The sequence below is a fragment of the Mobula birostris genome, chromosome 29 (assembly GCF_030028105.1).
Source record: "Mobula birostris isolate sMobBir1 chromosome 29, sMobBir1.hap1, whole genome shotgun sequence".
NCBI classification, from domain to species: domain Eukaryota; kingdom Metazoa; phylum Chordata; class Chondrichthyes; order Myliobatiformes; family Myliobatidae; genus Mobula; species Mobula birostris.
The window spans coordinates 18620828-18636214 of NC_092398.1; the positions used below are offsets into that span (position 1 = coordinate 18620828).

At 42.2% G+C, this 15387-nt stretch overlaps 1 protein-coding gene across 1 annotated transcript in view; it reads left to right on the plus strand.

Annotated features, from left to right (window-relative positions):
- The window catches only part of LOC140189910 (uncharacterized), a 31669-nt gene that overhangs the window by 13360 nt on the left and 2922 nt on the right, over nt 1–15387 (plus strand). The window contains exons 5-10 of the mRNA XM_072246255.1: nt 2382–2678; nt 3961–4257; nt 4381–4677; nt 8211–8516; nt 10332–10637; nt 13196–13288. Coding sequence (XP_072102356.1) covers nt 2382–2678; nt 3961–4257; nt 4381–4677; nt 8211–8516; nt 10332–10637; nt 13196–13288 — 1596 coding nt within the window. The remainder of the gene's footprint in view (nt 1–2381; nt 2679–3960; nt 4258–4380; nt 4678–8210; nt 8517–10331; nt 10638–13195; nt 13289–15387) is intronic.

The window sequence follows — 15387 nt, forward strand, 5'->3', positions numbered from 1 at the left end:
GCTTTTCTGAACCTCCTTTGCACCATCTGTAGTTTCAGTACATCCTTTCAAACATAAGGGGTCGAACCCTGCCTATAATACTCCAAGTGAGGCCTCACAAGTGCTTTATAAATTCGCAACATTACATCCTTGCTTTTATATTCTAGTCCTCGTGAAATGAATGAAAACATTGCATTTAACTTCCTCACTGCAGACTCAACCTGCAAATTAACATTTAGAGAAATCCTGCACGACTTCAAGTCCTATTGCACCTTAGTTTTTTGATGATTTTTTTTTTTCCATTTAGAAAATAACCTTTGCATTTCTGCTGCCAAAGTGCATCACCATACACTTCCGGACCCCGTATTTCATCTGCCATGTCTTCGCTTTTTCTCCTAATCTGTCTGTCCTTCTGTAGGCTCTCCGCTTCCTCAATCCTTGGCCATTAAGCTCCCGGCTACAATCTTTCAGTCGTGATTCAGTTATGCTGCAACATCATACCTGCCAATCTGCAATTGTGCCGCAAGTTCATCTACCGCATTCCGCATACTGCGCAGATTGAGATACAACACCTGTATTCGCCTTTTTCAATTCTGTTGCACCATGCCCAGCCTTTTGTTTCCTACCTTTTTCTGAAGTTTTACCAACATCTGTCTTCACAACCCGTTTACTAATTGTTCTGACGCTCTGGTTTCCATCCCGCTGCAGCATTAACTAGCCTTCCAGCTAGGATTTCGGGCCACCTCCAGTCCAGGTGCAAACTGCCCCTTCTCTACAGGTCCCACCTCCCCTGGAAGAGAGCTTAATAATCCAAAAATCATAGCCTTCTCTCCTACACCAACTCCTTAACCTCACAGTATCCTGTATAGTCTACCTAGTTCTAGCCTCACTAGCAAATGGCGCAATTAGCAATCCTGAAATCACAATCCTAGAATTATCGCCCTTAAGCTTACCACCTAACCCTTTGAACTCCCTGTACACAACCTCGTCACTCGCCCTACCCTTGTCATTTGTAACTACATTGACTACAGCATCTGGTTGTTCTCCTTCCGACTTAAGAATGCTATGGTCCAGATCCGAGATCCGAGATATCCCGGACCCTGACAACCAGGAGGCAACATATCATCAGTGAATCTCCTTCTCGCCAACAGAACCTCTGGTCCGTTTCCCTAATTAGTGGCGTGCATCTTCTTTCCTTCTGAGTCAAAGAGAAAGACTCAGTGCCAGAGACCCTACCACTGTGACTTCCTTCTGTTAGGCTATACCCTCGACAGTATGCAAAGTGATTTATCTGTAGAACATAGAACATAGACATAGAACAGTACAGCCCTTCAGCCCACAATGTTGTGCCGATCCTTAAACCCTACCTCCCATATAACTCCCCACTTTAAATACTTCCATATACCCATCTGTTGTTGCGGAGCACTCGGCACTAGCACCTTATTCCCTTTCCCCTTCCTGGCTGTCTCCAAGTTTCCAGTGTCATGCACCTTGGGTGTAGCAATCTCTCTATATGTCCTATCTATCACACACTTCTGCCTCCCGAATGATCCGGAGTTCATCCACTTCCAGATCCAATTCATTGACGCCGTTTGTTAGAAGCTGCAACTGGATACACTTCCCGCAGTTGTAGTGGTCAAGGATACTGGAGGAACCCTGCTTTCCAACATTCCGCAAGAGGAGCATTGCAGTATGCTGCCTGTAATTTCTACTGTCCTAGCTGAGCAGATATAAAGAAGAGAAGGGAAAAAAATTGTTTTTCTTTCTTTTGCTTTCTGTGAGTGAAGCCTCTCTTCGCTGAAACCTTGAAGAGCTAAAGCCCTAAGATCAACAGGCTGACGATGTTCACGCAGGCGAAGGCCGCTGTGCTTGCTCCTGCCTTCCTATAATTTGCTCTATCTAATCGATCCCCAACGCCAATTAGCCGCTGGTCAGAGCTCTATTGCGCTGCCGCGAACTACTCCTGCCTTTTATCCTCGGGCAGGGAGGCTGAATGAAATCCCCTGGTCTCCAAACTTCCGATATCCAGATAGGCCGCTGGCGAAGCTGTATTAAGCTGCCGCGAATCGTTCCTGTCCTTTGCCATAGGCAATCGATCCGATTGAAGTTTCCTCCTTTGTATGCTTCCGTTGTCCGGGTTGACCATTGGTCAAAGCTCAATTACGGTTGTTACTTCCAAGAACAACCGAAGCCGTCCAGAGTTTTGAATTCCTCTGTTTATCTTCCTATATATTTCCCTACAAATTTGTCATTGCATTAGTCTTGCCTCCTAAATATTCTGTTTTGAATATTATTTCCTGAATGTGACCTAATCACATTTACCTAAAACAGCTGTCTGACATTGCTACGTTTGTTATATTGAATAACGTGCTTTGCAATGATTTTCCTGCCGTTTTCTGCAGACCGTCCGAAGACACCGGAGATTGATTTGAACAATCAATATGAAAAATTCGTCACAGGAGAGACTGTGGAGATAACCTGCAAATTAAGCGTGAACTATTCATGTAGTTCTATGCACTTACTTAGAAACGGCGAGTTATTATTCAACCAGACAACCGTAACCAGCTACCATTACCGGTCCTGCTCTTTTCAGATTATTGCAAATGCTACGGGTTATTATTCCTGTCGATGTGCTTTATATGTATCAGGAGAATGGCTTCTATCAGAGCCGAGTGATTCACTTAATATAACTGTTATTAGTAAGTATAAACGTTCATATTGCATAATACAGTCATAGAGTCATGGAACGCCGCAACACATAAACAAGATTTTTGGCCAATCTAGTCTATGCTAAAATATTAAGCTCCGTACTCGCAATTACCTGCTCCCGGACCATTGCTCTCCATACCTCCCCTATTCATGTCCATACTTATTCAACCTTTCCCTTTAATTCAGGTCCTCAAATTCCTACAAAAACCTTGTGAATTTCATCTGAAATCTTTCAATTTTTTCTATGGGTAGGAGTCCAAAACTGTACGCAATACTCTATGTTAGACTTCACTAACGTCTTATACATTTTCAACATAACATCCCAACTCCTCTACTCGATAGATTTATTTATGAACACCAATGTGCCAGCAAATTTCGTTACAACCCTATCTATATGTGACTACGTTCAATGAATTATACATCTGTTTTCTAAAATCTGTCTGTTATATCGCTCTCCTCAGTGCCCTACCGGTCACTGTAAGGCCTACACAGATTGGTTCTCCCAAAATACAACAATTCACAATTGGATAAAATTCCACCTGCCATTTTTCCATCTACTCCAGATACTGCTGCAAGCCCTAATAGTCTTCCTCGCTGTCCACTGCTCCCCCTAATCTTGGTGTCATTCGAAGAATTGAAAATGCGTTGTACCACAACAACACCCCGATCCTTGATATAGAGGACAAACAAGAACGGAACCAGCAAAAATTCCTGTGGCACATCACTAATCACAGGCCTCCAGTCGGAGAGGCAAACATTTACGGCCACTCTCTGGCTTTTTCCGCGTAGTCAATGTTTAATTTAATTTACTACCTCATCTCGAATGCCAAGCGACTGAACCTTCTTACCCAATACCCCTTGCAGGAATTTGCCGAGGGCTTTGCAAAAGTCCATGTACAAGACACTGTCTTGTCTTCAGCATCTTCCTTAAAAACGCTGTATGTTTGTTTAGACACAACCTACCACACAAGAAGTCATGTAAAACATCCCTAATACGTCCCTCTCTATCAGAACATTTATATGCACGGTCGCTTAGAATACCTTCCAATAATTTTCTCACTATTGACTTCAGGCGCACCTCGCTTATTCATAGAGCCTACCTTAAACAACGGAGCAACATTAGCTATCATAATCTGGGATATCTGCCGTTCGAATTGTCATTATGTTGCATTAAACGCACCGGCATTTCATTCCACCCAGAATCTCTCAGCTATTACTGAAACCAACATAGAGTACCGAATTCTCACCTTCACCTACTATCTATCTCTTCAGATCAACCCACGAAGCCAATCATCGCACGAAATCAAACTGAAAAGGTACTTATTAAAGGCGAGTTGTTGCAGTTGACATGCGCCGTTGATTTTCAGGCCAACAGTACAACTTATCATTGGTACAACAGCAGCCATGAAATTCATCTTATCAAATCTGATGTTACAAATGACCGCCACATTGCCACTTTCCAAATTGCGCCAGATAGAACGGATTATTACACCTGCGTCTCCGGAATATACGTTTCTGGACAGTGGCGATTCTCAGAGGAAAGCGAGAGGGTCAACGTCACAATACTCGGTAAATGAAATGCCTTTGATCGAGCGAAATGCACGTAATCGGAAAGGTAGCGGCAAATTCAAGGGATAAGTTAAGGGATCGTTGCCTGCCTGAGTTTAACATTAAACTTTCTATATTAACTAGATCACCCAAGACAACCGGAAATCAATGTGAATTTCACCGGAAATGCGTTTATCCAAGGGGAAGTTGTCCGTGTAACCTGCAAGTCTGAATATCCACACAGAGCTCACAAGTTTCTTCTGTACGAGGGCAGACATGGCAGATTGCTGGGGAACATGAACATTGACATCGGGCTCAACCTGGCTACCATTGATCTCTTACCCAATGAGACGGAGATCTACTTCTGCGCCTACCAAGTTACGATATCAGGTCGTTTTGTAGATTCGAAAAATAGTACACGTTTGCAAGTCCATGTGATAAGTAAGTGTACCGAAATAGTAATCGTGTACAATGTGCACTAAAAAGAAACAACATTTGTTAAAGTGTCAAAATCCTTAAGTATCTGCTTGCTAGCCAGACGACATAGTATTATATTCGTCGACATAGGGCTGCGTGCATAGATAATTACCATTAACCAAACACTTTGTTTCCAATTTCCATTCGGATTCCGACGTGCCAGCACTTGGACTCCCCTTCAGCAAAGCTGGGTCCACCTTCAGGTTAGAAAGGTAACACCTTATATTCCGTCTGGGTAGCCCCCAACCTGACGGCTGAATATCGATTTATCTATCCGGTTAAAAAAAACAATTCCCTCTTCTTCTATTCTTCCTCTATTTCCCATTCTGACATTTTACCTGTTATCACCTACATCCCCCACCCCCACCCCGGATCTACAGTTTCTTCCCTTTCTCCGATGGTCCACTGTCCTATCCTATCAGATTCCTTCTTCTACAGCCCTTGACCTTTCCCGGCCACGTAGGTTCAACTATCATTTTCCTGCTAGCCTCCGTCCCTTCCCCCACACTGCATCTTACCCTTCTTTTTTTCAATCCTGAAGAAGGGTCTCGTCCCGAAAAGTCGATTGCTTTCCAACGCTGACTGACTTGCTGAGTTCGTCCAGCATTTTCTGCGCGCTGCTTTCGATTTCCAGCATCTGCAGATTTTCTCGTGTTTAAACAAACAAAGGCTGACAAGCAAACAATGGTCCCTGCTACTTATTTCCTGTCCGTTGAATTTCCAAAGTACTGTCAATATGTAAGGTTAGAGAAAATAATGAAACTTTATATTTGTCGGTCCTCCGTTTCGTTTGTAGAAAATTAAACGTCGACGATATTAGTAAAGACTTTCAAATTCACTTCTGACATGCATAGTTGCCATTTCGGTCCATTGAACTCTAAGGTTGGAGAAAATAGAAGCAAACATGGGTCTGAAGATCGTGCATGTTATGTAACAGCGGAGGTGAAATCAGAACATTACCGCCGGAATTTTAAAAAAAAACTCCAACTGGTCCATTATTCCGCCAGCTTGTTTTCCAATTCGTCGGATATGTAAATATATGTTACCTATATTTAGTCACAGTTACGTACTCCGCAAGATGCCTACAGTGAACAACGGTGACATCTTGACACAGCTCACAGAACTACTGGACATTTGTCTTCTAAACTGAGATCAATTGCAGCCTGTAATTTCTCGTTCAAGAATGTAGTTTTCGGCCGACTGAACTATCTGCAGTTTCTGTGATCTCCTGGGGAATTAGGCTTTGTTAAGATTCTGAGTCGATTCCTAATGTCTATCATAAACCCGTGGTCATTTCCATTACTCTGCCCCGATTAAAATTGCCGAGGACGGGATCAGGAAACAAACCGGGGTTCATTGTCGTCTGCCTCGATTTAACAGGTCCATTTCGCTGCTGTTGGCGGGCGGAAGCTGCAGAAGTCTTTTGACACACGCCGGCTAGTTCAAGAACAGCTGTTGCCCTGCAAATATCGGGCTTCTAGACGTGCACGCCTCAGGAATGAACGCACTACGCAATTGTGGGCTCGCTTCCGGGGACTCTGCTCGTATTCCTTGTGTTTCTGTTTATTTCCTTTTTACTATTTGCGCGATTTGTTCGGGGCACTTCAGCGCTGAACTGGTTCTGCAGCCTTAGGCTGCGAACATCGCCACAGCGCCTATGTTTTCGCAATTTGTTCCTTTCTTCGCTCACTAGGGATTTAGTCATAGTCATAGTCATAGTCATACTTTATTGATCCCAGGGGAAAATGGTTTTCGTTACAGTTGCACCATAAATAATAAATAGTAATAAAAGCACAAATAGTTAAATAGTAATGTGTAAATTATGCCAGGGAATAAGTCCAGGACCGGTCTATTGGCTCGGGGAGTCTGACCGTCCAAGGAATAAGTTGTAAAGTTTGATGGCCACAGGCAGGAATGGCTCCCTATGACGCTCTGTGTCGCATCTCGGTGGAATGAGTCTCTCGCTGAATGTACTCTTGTGCCCAACCAGTACATTATGTAGTGGATGGGAGACATTGTCCAAGATGGCATGCAAATTGGACAGCATCCTCATTTCAGACACCACCGTCAGAGACTCCAGTTCCATCCCCACAACATCACTGGCCTTACGAATGAGTTTGTTGATTCTGTTGGAGTCTGCTACCATCAGCCTGCTGCCCCAGCACACAACAGCAAACATGATAGCACTGGCCACCACAGACTCGTAGAACATCCTCAGCATCGTCCGACAGATGTTAAAGACCTCAGTCTCCTCAGGAAATAGAGACGGCTCTGACCCTTCTTGTAGACAGCCTCAGTGTTCTTTGACCAGTCCAGTTTATTGTCAATTTGTATCCCCAGGTATTTAGATGGAAACAGGGGTCACCGGTACCTTAGCTCTCCTCAGATCTACCACCAGCTCCTTAGTCCTTTTCACATTAAGCTGCAGATAATTCTGCTCACACCGTGTGACAAAGTTTCCTACCATAGCCCTGTACTGAGCCTCATCTCCCTTGCTGATGCATCCAACTATGGCAGAGTCATCAGAAAACTTCTGAAGATGACAAGACTTTGCGCAGTAGTTTAAGTGCGAGGTGTAAGTGGTGAAGAAAAAGGGAGCCAAGACAGTCCCCTGTGGAGCCCCAGTGCTGCTGATCACTCTGTCGGACACACAGTGTTGCAAGCACATGTATTGTGGTCTTCCAGTCAGGTAATCAAGAATCCATGACACGAGGAAAGCATCCACCTGCGTCGCTATCAGCTTCTTCCCCAGCAGAGCAGGGCAGATGGTGTTGAACGCACTGGAGAAGTCAAAAAACATGACCTCACAGTGCTCGCTGGCTTGTCCAGGTGGGCGTAGACACGGTTCAGCAGGTAGATGATGGCCTCCTCAAATCCTAGTCGGGGCTGGTAGGCGAACTGAACGGGATCTAAGTGTGGCCTGACCATAGGCTGGAGCAGCTCCAGAACAAGTCTCTCCAGGGTCTTCATTATGTGGGAGGTCAATGCCACCGGTCTGTAGTCATTGAGGCCGCTGGGGAGAGGCGTCTTCGGCACAGGAACGAGGCAGGACGTCTTCCACAGCACAGGAACCCTCCGAGCCTCAGGTTCAGGTTGAATACATGGCGAAGTACTCAACATAGCTGAGGGGCACAGGCTTTGGCACCCTGGTACTGACACCATCCGGTCCTGCAGCCTTGCTTGGGTTGAGACGTTTCAGCAGTCTTCTTTTGATGGTCTTGTTGTTTTTTTTTCTTTGAACGGGTTCTATTGTGTCTTTGTTTTCTGGTTGCCTGCCAGGAAACAAATCCCAGGGTTGTATACTGTAATAATGCAGATGTACATCGATAATACATCTACTTTGAGGTTATATATCTGTAGATAAATAAATAGATAGATAGGTATCTCTTAGATAGAGGAACATCATTATTTTATATATCTGGTTTCACAGTTTCAAATTGGTCATGGATGACATGCAACTATATATTAACGGGAATGTATCTGTTGGTGTGTTTCAGAGCCTCTGATGAAGGCAGAGATTTATCTCAAACGGAATTTCTCGATATACATAGGAGGAGAAACGTTGTCGTTAGCTTGCAAAGTTCCAGATCAGGATGCGAATGGAACATTCTATGTGTACAATGTGAATAGCACTTTTCCAGCGGCAGCAGATAGAATCATGAAAGGATCAAATTCGGTAACGTTTAATATAACAACTATGATTAAGTCGGGAGAAGAATCCTACCAGTGCATGTACAAAGCAAGTGTCGCAGGTCGAGTGATTGAGTCTGAACGCAGCCGTCCTTTATTCATAACTGTAAAAGGTAACTATATTTTGTTCTTCATCGTAGGCAGAAATCTTTCCTTGTCGTTTTGCTGTATCTAAGCAATGAACTTAATTTCCATGGGCAGTGGCGCAATTAGCGGATCGCAACTCTTTGATGCTGTGGAATTTGCATGTTCTCCATGGACCATGTAGGTTTTAGCTGTTTGCTTATAATTCTTTTCACCTGTCATTTGGTAGCGAAACCCACTGCTGTAAATTATCCCTATTCTGTAGAAGTGTGGTAGAAACTAGGTGGAGATCATTCACATGTAGGGAGATTGAAAATAAGTGGAATCAATATGATGTGTGTCGTTGTGAACTACATGGGCAAGGGGAGTTGTTTCAGTAATTGCATGAGAATGATTGTGCAGAGTACGGTCATTGTTTTTGAATAAGTATAATCGTAAAGGAGCGTGCATAAATGAATAATGTGCAGGTAGAATAGACTTCATTTAATGCGATATGGTGTTCGGACATCGTAGTCCAAAGTGCCTACTCATGGTCCTGTGCTCTACTGTTTTATGCGCTGTGCTTCACTACTTCCATGTGCAATAATATAAAGACATCCTACTTCTCTACTCGCATGAACATTGAACCGCTTCATATAATACAGACTATTGGTTTCGCAGTCAAAAAACATCCAGTTAAATCTACCCTGTATATGATACTATTACAATAACCTACATTACTCTAATTTACCAACACGAGATATTCAATAGAATGATGATCCAACTATGTGTCAAGCTTTCTATTCAATGTAAAGGGACTACCTGCGCCGACCACATTTTTCATATAACACATTTGAAATTCCAAACACACAGTGTTCAACAACCCCGTCTAGCATGATCGTGAAGCCCGATACATCTCGGTTTATATTTGGACTGTCTTTCTTCGGATGTCCTCAACGAAAATAAACCCTGCTACTTACCAACCCCGTCTATCTCTTTCGAAATAATAGTTGTTCCTTTCCAAAGTAAACAAGACATACAGAGTAGGATCGTGAAAGGATGTAATGCACAATAAACTGATCGCAAGGAATTTGACGCCTGGTCTTGTGCCACGGAATTAAAGGGCTATCGAATCTACAACGTCCACGCCGTCTGAGTTACCAATCTGCATTACTCTTACTTTCCACCAATAGACCCCTAACTCTCTATCCACACCTATAATATTCAACTTCCCTTCCAAATGCCTATTAAATTTCTTGTTTTATCCATCCATACCAATCCGGTGGCAGCTTGTTGTGTATTAGCAACACCTACTATGTCTTAAGCTTGCACTTCATATCTACTTTAAATTCCCTCTTCTCAACTTAATCAGGACTCGTCAAGCTTCAGACTCTGCTGCCTACGAAAACGGATTGTGACTCTGTTACCTCTGGTCCCAGTAATTGAACCATCGTAACCTTGATCGGGTCCCTCTCCAAGTTCATCCTTTGCAGGGGTTATTAATACAAACTGCCAGTATTTCCTCTTAATTATAATCATTTTTAAGTATATATTCATTGTCCTTCCCTCTAATTAATTACATGCCCACCGCTTCCATTACACTGTATCAATACTAGTGTGAAAACATCAGACTACAGACACGCTCAAAAGCTTGGATCGAGCGAGATTTGTCAGAATTGACTTCAAAAGCTCTAACGTTTCTTACATGTAATTTCGAATCTTCCTAAAATGGGTGGATTTTAACAATTTAAGGATGAATCAAAACCAGAATATATCGAAGCACATAATTAGTTTCTCATTGTGCATGTTAGCAAATTGTAATTCTATTTAACCTATCTTTCTCCAATTCTCATTACTTTAACCAGAACGTCCTCCAAAGCCGACAATTGTGATAGAAAGACAAGGCCCCCTGACAGAAGAGGGGCTAAACGTGACTCTAAACTGTACAGCTCCAGATATGTACGCTGCCAACGTTTTTCACTTATACATTAATTCTGAAGGACAAACTCACGAATACACAGAAGCGGAAGGGGGGCATTCCGCTACATTCACTTTAATGGTACCTCCCTTAAAAATGAGCGAAACATATTATACATGTAAATATGAGGTGAAAATTGCTGAACGATCGATATATTCGGACTTAAGTAATCCACTGGCCTTGTCCACATCAGGTAAGTGGGAAGTCATTCATGTAACCGGTGAACTATAGAAGTAGATAAAAGCATTGCATATCAACACAGCATACTCGAGAATTATCCTGCTCGAATCTTAATTATATTATCATTGAAAACTAAGTTCAGCATCGTTTGCCAAGGCATGTGCTAGCTTTTCTTAAACGTAAGCACAAAATTTCAATTTGAAAATGTAATTTCAGAGTCCTCAAGTCCTTCGAGATAAGTATGCAAGTTGAAAATATAACTATGGCGTTTAGATAGAGAATGAATTAAAAACTGTGATTTGATCAGGTTCAAAATATATCACAAAATTGACCTCGTGTGAAAACATGCAACAGGATGAAGCCTTGAGTTTCGAAGAAATGACACTCCAACTGTTTTTAGGGTGCATGCTTTAATAAAGAAGAATAGATATTGTTTCGAATAATTAGTCGCTGCCACTCTATGGAAACCGCATCACCTTTGAGTTGGAACACTGCTAGTTTTCAAATAAGACAAAACAAAATGACAGCACCAGAGTCTGTATGTAGAAGGAAACTTAAACTAGGGATACTCTGAACGCACACCTGTACCAGCGAAAATGATTTGCACATTTCGGATTGCAACCAGACCAGAAAATTCTCGATGTTGTTTTGTAGAAATGCTATATTTAATCAAAATCTAACAAATCCATTGGAAGCCAACACTTAGCATTAGCAAACAGGGATTCACATGTGGGAGTAATTTTGCAGAGAGAATGGTAAATGATGAAGTCACAGTTGAAGGCAAAGTAAGCCAGTAGACAATTTGGCAAATAATGGTTTAGAATTTGTGGATCGACGCTCATGAATTAGAGAGAAGTGCTATGAGGTGCTGGTAAACATTGACTTGTGGAAAAACAAACACAACGCTCTTGATCGAAGGTGTTTAAAATGAAAAGAGAAGTATCGGACGTGTAAACAATACTGACGCAAAGCGTTCAGAAATATAAAGTGCTAAGTGTTGATTTCGTAACTGATTAAGATCACGATTTAATAGAGATGGATCGAAGAAACGAGGGCTCAAGAATGAAATGCATTCCCGTACATTTAATAAGTATCTGGTAGGATTGGCATGTGATGCTACAGCTAATGGGAAACATGTAATTACGGACAGGAATGGGAAATCGTGCACGTTGCTTATTTCTAATATATATTTGTGATTTGGCCCTGGGTGGTTTCAGCCGTGTTTGTGTTAAAATGAAAAGTTTTATTCAAGCTTTATGCAAAAGTTTATTGTTTGGTACCACCAATTCGAAGCTCCTCTATGGCCATTTCTAGTACTGCTGCGTCTTTCGATTATGGGTAGAATTATACCCGCGGCATGATCATGGCTGAGCTGGAGTTCGTGAATAAACAGAGTAAAGCATTTTCCCTTATAATCTGTCATATTGATGACAAATGGAATAACCTTATGCCTTCTTCCCCGTTGGTGGTAATATGTCATGAAAACTTTGATGATCTATGAAAGTACCTTCCAAGAACCATTTCGGCCTGTAAAAATGTCGCTGCCCTGCAATGTGCTGTGGAATCCGTGACTCGATGCATTTCCTCAGTCGCGCTCCATGGAAATTCACACATGTATCACCGACATTCCACTTGGACGTTCGGGACTATGTACTACCACAGGCTGAAATCTCGTATTTATTTTCAAACAAGTTTGCATATTTGTAATATTCGTATTATCTGCAATATTAACTTCCCAGTCAGCTAATTGCAATTAATAATTGCCAAGATCCTAGAGATATCCAGTTGAGGTGAAAAAAAATGTCCAGCAACCATTGAACTTTCCTGTATGTATCAGGGGAAAAAAAAAACATTATCGAGGTTAATTTGCACAGACTGAAAATTTTCTGAAAGGAGTGAGGGAGGTTTTATATGTTAAGAGATTTTACGGGACTGTATTTGGTGAGTGCACCATGTTGCGGGAATGCAGAATTGGAAGCCGCTATTTATAAAGAAAGGGGTAAAGCATATTTTATTTCTCACGGTGTGTCGAAGCTTTGCAACATCTTTTTCCATAAGCTAATAGAGTACTTGAATACCAAAATGCATAGATATACGGGTCATTCATAAAAACAAGAGCCTGACAAACTACGGAAGGTAGAAAGAAATGGCGCTGTAGTAAATTAGTAGGTTGGAAAGTGAAGTTCGTAATTGTTAAAGATTTGTAAAATCTGAACAAAGTAATGTAACAAGTTACAATTAGCTGATAACTGGAAAACAATGACTAATCGAATTATCCTCCTATAGCAAATTACAACTTGGCTTTAACTAACTAATGATTATCATGGAGGGTGAACAAGATCATCTGAGTCCATTCGCATCAGGGGAGCGTAGGTCTGGGTTGGGGTGGGGAATTGTGAATGTTTACGTTCAATTACTAGCTAACGGGCAAAACTTTCCGGTTGTCAGGAATGGTTGGAAGAAATCTCTGTAGAGTTTTACCTTTGAAAAGATGTCAGGTGTATGATATTTGATATTGTATAAGCACTGCAATTATTTCATAGTTTATCTCCGATTGTGTCTGAATTTTAGATGGTCATTTTTGGGATTATATTCTGGGAGGGGTCCTGTGTCTACTGATGCTCATCTGCCTCGTGTCAACTATTGTGGCGAGAAAGACAACAGGTAATAATCGACAATCTACTGTCAATTTACTGAAATTAGCCATCGAGTCATATACTCTGACCTACTGAGTCTTCGCCGACCAACAAACCGTGATTTCTACAAAACTACCCGTATATTTAAATCTATTGTGATACACCCTACATGTCATCAACTGCACCACCCTCCACCAGTCACTAACAAAACCAAAGGCAAATCCCAACTGCAAATACCCCTTCCAACTCCCATATCTTTGGGATGCTGCAGGAAAGCGAAGCAAACGGAAGAGATTCACTAGATCATTGAGAGAACGTGAAAATTCCACACAGACTGCATGCGGTCACAGGATTGATCCTAGATGGATTTTGTTGCGAGGAAACATCTTTACGAGCTGCACTCTCTGCGGTATACACTGTAAGAATACGTGATTTGCGACGTGATATAAGTTCAGTCCTCAACAAATTGACGATTTCAGGGAAATTTGGAGAAATCAGGGGGAAAATGGATAGGTTAAGAATGTTTTCCCTGATAACCTTCTTGATTGGCTGCTAAACGTAAACAAAATTTTCATTCGCAAATACAGTCATGCCACCTGTATTTTCATACAATTCCTTAATAGAAGTTAAGAATAGCAGTATATACTCTATTTCTGCGGGATATCAGTCCTCCGGTCTGGAAAACAAAATCCAACGACAAATGTTCACCACCTTCTGTCTTCGACAAACAAGCATATCTGTGAAACATTTAGCTCCCACACGTTAGGTCCTATGTCATCTAAGCTTCTGGTCTTGCTAAAGTACATGTCCTTCTGTTCGCAATTACCTTCTCGTATCTTCGACAAAGTAAGACAATGAAGCAGACACAGATCTAACATACTTGATGGTAAGTTACCTTCGTTTTTTTTTCAAGTTATCAGTTAGACTGACTTACAACTGGTAAAAGAATTACCAGTATAAGACCATAAGACCATATGTTATAGCAGCAGAATTATGCCATTTAATTGAGTCTCTTCCGCCATTTCATCATGGATGATCCATTTCCTTCTCAACCCCGTCCCCTTTTCTTCTCCCCATACTTTTTCACGCCTTAACTAATCAAGAACCTATCACCATCCGCATTTAAATACACCTTATGACCTGGATTCCACAGCAGCCTGTGACAACGACTTCCACATATTCACCACCCTCCGGTTAAAGAAATTTCTCCTCTTCTCCTTTCTAAATGGGCGTCACTCTATTCCGAAGTTTTGCCCTCTGGTCCGAGACTTCCCCACCACGGAAAATTTTCTCTCCAAACATTCACTCTATCTAAGCCTGTCAACAGTCGATAGGTTTTAGTAAGATCTTATAGAAACATAAAAACATAGAAAAAATACAGCACAATTCAGGCCCTTCGGCCCACAAAGCTGTGCCGAAGATGTCCCTACCTTATAACTACCTAGGCTTTACCCATAGTGCTCTATTTTTCTGAGTTCCATGTAGCCATCCAGAAATCTCTTAAAAGACCCTGTCGTTTCCGCCTCCACTACCGCCGCCGGCAGCCCATTCCACGCAGTCACCACTCTCTGCATAAAAAACTTACCCCTGACATCCCCTCTGTACCTACTTCCAAGCACCTTAAAACTATGCTGTCTCTTGCTAGCCATTATCGTCCTGGGGAAAAGCCTCTGACTATCCACACGATCAATGCCTCTCATTATCTTGTAAACCTCTTTTACACATCGTTGAAAATCTCCACTACACCCTTTCTATGGTTTCCAAGTCCTTCTTACAGTGTGGCGACCAGAATTAAGCACACTACTCCAAGTAGGGTCTGACCAGGGACCTATATAGCTGCAACATTACCTCTCTGCTCTTAAACTTATTCGCATTATTGATGAAGTCCAGTGCACCTTATGCCTTCTTAACCATAGAGTCAACCTGCGTAGCACCTTTGAGTGTCCTATGGACTCGGACCCCAAGATCCCTCTGAACCTCCACACTGCCAAGAGTCTACCATTAATACTATATTCTGCCATCATTTCGTCTAAGTTCCAGCGAGTGCAGGCCCGGAGCCGTCAATTCTCATACGATAAGCCTTTCATTCCCAGATCATTATCGTGAACTTCCTCTTTGAACCTGTCC